This window comes from Mercenaria mercenaria, chromosome 17 (assembly GCF_021730395.1).
Source record: "Mercenaria mercenaria strain notata chromosome 17, MADL_Memer_1, whole genome shotgun sequence".
Lineage (NCBI taxonomy): Eukaryota > Metazoa > Mollusca > Bivalvia > Venerida > Veneridae > Mercenaria > Mercenaria mercenaria.
In genome coordinates, this window is record NC_069377.1 from 32582169 (window position 1) to 32591059 (window position 8891).

Below are 8891 nucleotides of genomic sequence, written 5' to 3' on the forward strand. Positions count from 1 at the left end.
TTAAAAGGTCCTCTCCCAGGTTTGTTCAAACGGGACGCGCGATCCCTTTCAGGGTCGGCTTGAGTTAAAAATAGGTTAACCTTTAAACGACTTCTCATGAATCATTGATGAATGACTCGATGGATTTTATCAAATTTGGTCTGTAGCATTATTGTAAAGTCCTCGCACAGATTTGTTTAATATGGTCTCTTGGCTCATTTTAGGGGCAGCTAGAACGAAAAATAGAAATACATTTAAATGATTTCTAGTGAACCACTGAATGGATCTTCATTAAACTTGATCTGTAGCATCGTTGGAAAGTCGTCTTCCACATGTTTAAATGAGGGCACTTGGTCCTTATTAGGGACTGCAAGAGCTAAAAATAGAAATGCATATGAATGACTTTCTCTCGTTAACCACTGGATGGATCTTCAAACTTGGTCTGTAGCAGCATTATCGGGTTCTTTCTTGTTTTCAAATGGGCATGCTCGCTCCTTTTAGGAGCTAGAGCAAAACATAGAAACACCTTTAACCGACTTTTCATGAACTGTTTGATGGATCTTGATCAAACTTGGTATGTAGCACCATTTTAAGGTCATCCCGCAAACTTGTTCAATCCATTCTAGAAAACAAACTAAATATAACTTTTCTTCATAAACCGCTCCATGGATCTTCTCCAAACTTGGCCCGCGCATCATTATAAAGTCCTCACCCAATTACGTTCAGATGGGGGCACTCGGCCCCATTTAGGGAACATTAAAGCTAAACATTGATTTTTTTAAACAACTTTTTCTCAGAAGCGTGTGATTGATCTTCATCAAACCTGGTCTGGAGCATTTTTAGGAAGCTTCACTCCAAAGATGAGATGCGCATATTTTCTTCATGTTGCGGTCCGTTAATTTTTCAGATGTTGCCCTTTTATTATTCAACATTAGTAAACTATAGCGCCATCCTTGTCTAGAGTATTTCGCAGCAACCACCGCTAGAATTCAGCGAAACTTGATAGGAAGCTTCACTCTCAAGAGGAGATGCGCATATTACCTTCATGTTGCGGTCCGATGATTTTTCACTGAGTTATTTCCCTTTGCTTATTTATCTTCAATATACTATAGTACCATTTCTTATCCTGAGTATTCCTCATCAACCTTACGAGCTTCACAGGAAGCTTCTCACTTAAGAGGAGATGCACATATTATCTTTATGTTCTAATCTGATGATTTTTACTGAGTTATTGCCCTTTGATTATTCAACATAGTAAACTACAGCTCCATCTTTGAGTATTCCTCAACAACTCCTAGCTGATACTCAGCGAAATTTCATAGGAAGCTTCACTCACAAGAGGAGATGCGTATATCTTAGGCGTGCCTTTTCTCAACAACTATTTGCTGGTGTTCTAAAAATCTTTTGAAGCTTCGCTACTAAGACGAGTAATGTAAATGTAGAAGTGCTGGTATTATATTATAATAACCCTATTATATTTCATAATTTTCATCAGAACTTGAAGTTAAGTTGTCTTGAATATGGGCTACGCCCTCGTGGTGCCAGACGTCACGCTTACCTTTAGTCATTTTCTCCTTAAAAATAATCATTATTTCTACATTGTGCCCAGACAAAGAATTTCGCTTTTGTGCTTTTAGTATGCAATAATTATACTTCGAGGAGCATCCGTCGGTTAAAAAATACCGATATTTTCTTTACTTATACGGGGCATTTTCTTGATTTGGGCTCTCATAGGGGAGACTGAAAAATGTACTTTGAAATTAAATACAATTTAATCACATAATTTACAAGGATGAGAAATAGTTTCCCTCGCATTTTTAATGAATTTGTTATTTACTTTAAACTTATTTTCCGTCTTAATTGACTAAATAAAAAAGGAAATTATGTAAAAACTGGTACAAGTATTTGGCTTCTTTCACGCCGCAGCACATGTCATGATAGGTTGCTCTACTTCTCCTCAAAATCTTCCCTGGGCCACTTCTTTTACTTTTCCTTAATCTTCCTAAAGTCTAAGCCTAGCTGAATTGAGCACTGACAGTATTACTGCTGTTACTCCTATTAAACAATGCTTGTATCGAACAGTTTCATTTTTAGCTCGACTATTCAAAGACTATGGAGGGCTATGCTACTTACCCCGGCGTCTGCTTCGGCGTTTGGTTAAAGTTTTTATGAAATGCTATCATCTAGTATACCATCAAAGATATTTACTTCAAACATGGAACACTTGTTTATTATAACAGTCCCTACTTGTAAACAATAGTAAAACTCTTTCAACTGTTTTGGCTGAATTATGGCCCTATTGAGACTTGGAAATCGGTTACGTTGGTAATACCAGTCCATATTTTGCCAAACCCGTTAGTCACATGGCTTTGAAACTTTGACCATGCACTTATATACCATCATAGTTTACATATGTAGACAAAACTGCATATTAACTTGGACAAGGACTGTAGGTCAGTTATGGCCCTTTTTGACATAGATCTATATTAGTTAAGTTTCGCATACCATTCAATATTTTGTCTAAACTGTTTAATTTATGGCTTTGAAACTTTGAACACTTGCTTAACCTCATGGTCAAACATTGTCATATAGTGCAAGACTTACCCAAATCCACAAATACAGGTACATTATTTGTCCTATCTATTTTTCTTCTTTTGCCGCGATGTCAACAGATATGTTGTGTATAAACATGTGGACCTTAAGCCATTTTAGCCACAAAGCTGGTTTTCACGCACCAAATTTGGCAGATTAAGAAACTACCTTATTCCACACACTCTTTACCTAAAAATAGCTCTGTCTGACAAAATCTCCCATACTCGACCTTCAAAAATATGGCATGTATGTCTTTATTGTCTATACAGACACACAGCAAAAACGTCGTGTTTAATACTCTCATAAAGTGTATCAGATTCGAAGACCGTCGAGTGTGGTTGTATATTGGTGTTCTTTCCCGAGCACGCTCGCTAGATTGTATGTGTTATATTTTTATGGGGTACTTTTTAAAGATAGACATCTGGAGTCTTATTGAAAGAATTTCTGACTCATGTGATACAAATTAGTTTTAATTTTCATTATCTTATACTGTGAATAAATCTGTTGTAGATCAAATTGATAAAAACCTGCAGAGAACCTTGACGTACATTAATTTGGATCAAAATAAGGATTATCTTCCTTATTTAGTAAAGTAACAACGAAAATATACGTTACTTAATTTGTCCTGTGCAAGTACTCTTTTCAGTCATTTATCATTTGCTAAGCATTGATTATCTTCGCAAAATTTATGTGTTTTGCAACCAAAAGTTTTAACATGTAATTGCAAATATCAGAAATTTAAACATTGACAGATGGACAGCCTTTGAAATATCGCAACTACTAGGAAATCAAGGTTCTGGAATATGTACAGAGACTGGCTATGGGTACGATCCAGAGGTCTATGTGGTTGGTACTCGAGGATTATCTGGTAGAGGACTACAAATCTAAGATTGATATTTTGTGGTTAGTAAAGCTTCCGTTGCTAAGGTCGCGGACTTCGAATCATTTTCCCCTAAATGATGTCGGTTTGAAACCTCGCTTCGAGTGTAGGCTTCTGTCATGTAAGGACACCACTCTACAGGGCTATACAAAGTCGGTGGTTCTAGGCAGAAGCTTGACTGTGCCAAAGAGGTCTTCCACCTTCATCAAAAGCTTAAAAGTCACCATTTGACTTAAAAAGGTGTCGGTTTGACGTTAAACCACACAAGAAAGCATAAAACAATTCTTACATTCATATATTATATAAATGCATTGTAGTTACCACCAAAGTGGTTTCAACCATTACGTCATTTTAAAGGATAGGGTATTCTGTAGAAACATTTAATTGAGCGGAGATGAAAGTTTTATGGTTTTGGACAAAACATCTATTTCATGGGTATAAGAGTTTGTGGATTTCAAATCATGACTAAAAATATAGGATTTTTTTTCTTGTTTGGGATTTTATTCCGTAGATTGATTCAACAATAAAATCAATGAATATTGATTCAACAATAAAATCCATGAAGATTAATTCAACAATAAAATCCACGAATATTCAATAATAAAATCCACGAATATTGATTCAACAATAAAATCCATGAAGATTAATTCAACAATAAAATCCACGAATATTCAATAATAAAATCCACGAATATTGATTCAACAATAAAATCCATGAAGATTAATTCAACAATAAAATCCATGATTTTTATTCAACAATAAAATCCATGAATATTCTGCAATAAAATCCACGAATATTTATTCAACAATAAAATCCATGAATACTAATTCAACAATAAAATCCATGAAGAATAATTCAACAATAAAAACCACGAATATTGATACAAATATCTATGAATATTGATACAAATATCCATGAATATTGATTCAACAATAAAATCCACGAATATTCAACAATAAAACCCACGAATATTGATCCAACAATAAAATCCATGAATATTGATCCAACAATAAAATCCATGAATATTGATTCAACAATAAAATCCATGAATATTGATTCAACAACAAAATCCATGAATATTGAATCAACAAAAACATCCTAGAATATTGATTCAACAATAAAATCCAAGAATATTGTTTCAACAATAAAATCCATGAATACTGATTCAACAATAAAATCTATCAACAATAAAACCAAGGAATATTGATTCAACAATAAAATCCATGAATATTCAACAATAAAATCCATGAATATTGATTCAACAATAAAATCCAAGAATATTCAACAATAAAACCCACGAATATTTATTCAACAATAAAATCCATGAAATATTGATTCAACAATAAAATGCATGAATATTAATTCAACAATAAAATCCATGAATGTTAGTCTCCAATGAATATCAATGATTTAAGAGTTGACTACAAGTAACAAGCCATTTATAAATTGATGTTGCGTTTTCACCTTCCATGAATGTTTAATAAATACTGTTTACATAGTAATAGTTTTCAAATAAAATTGAAGATAAGAAGATGATAAATTATTGCCATTGCTGTTAAAAGAAATTGAAACAGAAATGTGTTTCCATTTATGTGATGGATGATTTCTATCAAACACTTTAAGTCAGGCCATTTCAGCACTTTAGATTTGATTTACATAGTGCGTGTTATTTCATTATGTCATTTTACCTCTTGCATTGTGGGATAGTTACGGCCGAGTAAATCGCTTAGTCATCGATATTTCGAGAATATAACCTCTCTATTTTACCTATACAGTAGTTTGATAAAGGTTGTTACCGTAGTTACTACAATATTCAATGTTAAACTTAGTCAGTTGCATTTTTCATTAGATTTTAGCGGCCATTTTCTTGTCAGAATTAATACAGTTTTCTCTACCAATATTGGGTCACTACCCGTTTTGGGTAGCGGACATTCTACCAATCTTCGGTCAGAATACCAAGTCCGGGTAGCAGCTACCCACTTTGGGTCAGTCTACCACTGCTTAGTATATAAGCTGCCCAATGTTCGGTCACCAGTCAGTCTAGCTTTCGAACCTCTTGAGCATACATCCTACGCCGTTATTTCCTGTTTTATCACGAATAATTTAGATGTAAGCCAAATAAATTTGCGAAGTAAAGAGCCGTTGAAGTAAATTGCTTAGACCAAGGATCATTGTTATTTTAACTTATTTCTACAGAATTTTACAACATTTTGATATATTTTTAAAGAAACAGTGCTTCAAATTGTTATTTGTGTACAGTAAACTCTGGTATTACTGTCACAACGGTTATTATACTGTTATAGAAACTACGCGTTTTGTGAAATGCTGTTATGCAACTACACGGAGTATTCTTCTTCCAATAGTATTCTTATCAACGCTATACAATTCATAGAAAGTCGTATTTTATGAATTAATAGACTAATCTGAAGTTAACAGAATCCAGTTATTGTTCTCTATAGATTTACCTAATCTATAAAATAAAAGTTAATTGAACTGTTACATTAGTGTTGTTGAATATTTATGCAGATATTAACCAAGGTTATGGAAAGCCAACATTGTCCTCTGTTGTTTCCTGTGCCTAGAAGAAATAACTTAACAGGTCGGCAAAATTAATAAACCTTAGTACTACTGTGTTTACCAGTACCAACTACCGTACTTACTCTTACTTAGATCAAGCCAGCTACCGTATTTAACTGAATTGGATTCAGCCAACTACCGTATATGCCCAAGCTAGATTCAGTCTACTAACGTACTTACTCTTACCTAGATCAAGCCAGCTACCGTATTTAACTAAATTGGATTCAGCCAGCTACCGTATATGCCCAAGTCAGATTCAGTCTACTACCGTACTTGCTCTTACTTAGATCAAGCCAGCTACCATATTTAACTAAATTGGATTCAACTGACTACCGTATTTACTCTAAGCTATATTCAGCCCACTACCGTGCGAACTGTAACTCGGATTTAGTCCAGCTACCGTACTACCCCTATGAAAAGTACACCTGCATAATTTACAAAGATCGTTTGACAGATAGCCTGTTTGTTCATAGCGAGTATTAGGAGACCTCTACCCCCTGGATCGTAACAATATCACCCTGTAATGTAACACTGACTACACTGTTGCTGTAACAGTTACTGATGTAGATATGTCTGGCATCTTCACTTAGCTGTATGTAGTTTGGGGTGTCAAATATCTCTTTAAGGGAAATTTTGTTACTGACATTACCTTTCGTATCTACAATAATCACACAATTAGGATCCCTGCAAACCACATAGAGTTGACCTTGATGGTAAATTATACCTCTACATTTTTGTTTCATTGGAATACTTCGGGTGATTGATAGTTTACCAGTTGTTGTCATTATAAGGATCTCTCTCTTCTCTGGCATTGTCACAGCAATATTGTCCCGAGGCAGTACAGCAATGTCATATGGTTGTGAGTCAAGTGTCTTCTCTTCTGTCACAAGTTTACTTTGTGTGTCCACAACTTTCAGTTTACTGTTGCTGTAGTCAACCAACATACTTATGTGAGAGGTTAAGACAGCACATCCTGTTGTACAGCATATAGCCCGATCTGACTTTGTTTTTACATTGATGGGTCCTCTGTGAGTTAACTTATCAAATACTTTCTTCTTTCTTGGGGTCACCGGGGTAGTGGACAGGTTCATCAGCCCTTTATTTATCAAAGTAGTAAATATGCTCAGCTTCCCAAATATTTCTGGCTTAGTAAGAAGGTTTTCCAATTCTTTGTTTCTTTCAAATGCGTTTGAAGGCTGGTCTGATCCAAAGATTCTTGAGCATTTTTCAAAGTATCCAACTTTAGTTTGTATTTGGCTTATTTAATCAGGATGTAGAGTTGCCCATTCTGTTGTGAAGTTTTGTTGTCTTGTAGATTGGACTTGAATTTCTTGATATCTGAAGAAGTTGCAGTACATGTTTCAATCACCTTTTTGACTGTTTGTTTATCTGTAAACTTCTTCTTGTCAGCATCTGTCTGAATTTGTTTTTGTAATTGATTAAAGTGATCATTTATCTCCTTGCGGACCATAAAAATTTCTTTCATGACATGATCATAGAAGGAATCCACCTCCTTGTAGTGCTGCCTTCTTGATCAAAGTATCCATATCTTTCATTTTTCGATCCAGTTCTCTCATTGTTTCCCTGTATTCATTACTGTCTCCAATACCTACACATTTATCAGGTATGAAGTCAATTTTACATGTCCTGTGATTCAGAGTTATACAGTCAGTGCATCCAAGAAATTCATGGTTTGTGCAGAAAAACTTGATGAGCTCATTTTTGTGAATAGGACACTTTTCAGTGCACACTGTTGAACTCTTGCTATGAATGGTGTGTTTGTCAATGTTCCCTTTGTCAAGAAGTTGGTGATGTTTTGAGGCCTTTGTTCTTTGATGATAAGCAAAGCAGGTATTGCAAAGATATTCCTGATAGTCCACACAAAATCCATGTGCTTCTACATACTGACCAATAGCTAAGCATGGTTCACAACTGTGATCAAAATCCTCTGCTGAACTTTTAGATACTGATCCACGAAAATCAGAAACCTTCCGACCCGACACTGCCATGATTTTGATACTCGATTACATTATCTTTTGTAAATGACCCCTTATATTCCTTGCAGTCACAGTAGTGTTTTGGTTAAATAATGTCCAAGCTTTCACCTCTTAACAAAATTTGTGGTTTTCAAAAATATAGATCTGTTATATGATAGCACTACGTGTATGTCCGTTTAAAAAACAGGGCCCTAAGTTCAAAACATAAAATTCATTTCAGAATGTTAAATATTCTAAACTTCCCCCTTTTCTCAATAAAGTCACAGTTCAGGTATTTACACACTGATGAATGTATAGGTACATATTTAAACGTCTGTTTTATATATTGTATATATATTAACATCTGTTTGAAATTTATAAACTTTATGTATATGTTATAAGTTGAATACAGCAGTTTTAAGATACTTTCGAGCAAGCGTAAGCGAAGCGAGAAACTGATATCTTAAAACAGCTGTGTTCAACTTATAACCGTCTTACAGTTAGCCCCATGTACAGGTACAGTGTTTTGGGGCGGAGTGTATTGTTCCTTCTCAACAGAACACTTATGGTGAACATGTCACACTTGAATGAGCAGGTAATGGATACAAGGGTATCATCAAAGGCATCCGAATTCCAGTAGGGCGCCGCCATCTTGGACTCATGCATATTCATTATAAATAGTCCTTTTGCCAGTGTGTGTTTACGCATCTTTAAGTCAATCTTTAGACTGAAGTTTAGTGAAATACAACTACTTAATAACAGACCTTCAAGAAACAATAACATAGTTTAAATCATATAACTCCTAAATCTAACTTGTCATAATGAAGAATCGAGATTATTTAAATGAATATGCATCATCTTAAAATAGACTCTCGCCCAAAATTATC

The 8891-nt window shown here is 34.7% G+C and overlaps 1 protein-coding gene across 1 annotated transcript; it reads right to left on the reverse strand.

Moving 5' to 3' along the window:
• Nucleotides 1-7521: 7521 nt before the first annotated feature.
• LOC128549960 (E3 ubiquitin-protein ligase TRIM33-like) lies at nucleotides 7522-8037 on the reverse strand. The gene has a single exon (XM_053527756.1). The coding sequence runs from the start codon at nucleotides 8035-8037 to the stop codon at nucleotides 7522-7524; it is 516 nt and encodes a 171-aa protein (XP_053383731.1).
• Nucleotides 8038-8891: the final 854 nt, after the last annotated feature.

What these genes read in the sequence shown, in the direction of transcription:
- LOC128549960 (XM_053527756.1), bottom strand. Translation starts at nt 8,037, where the DNA reads ATGGCAGTGTCGGGTCGGAAGGTTTCTGATTTTCGTGGATCAGTATCT.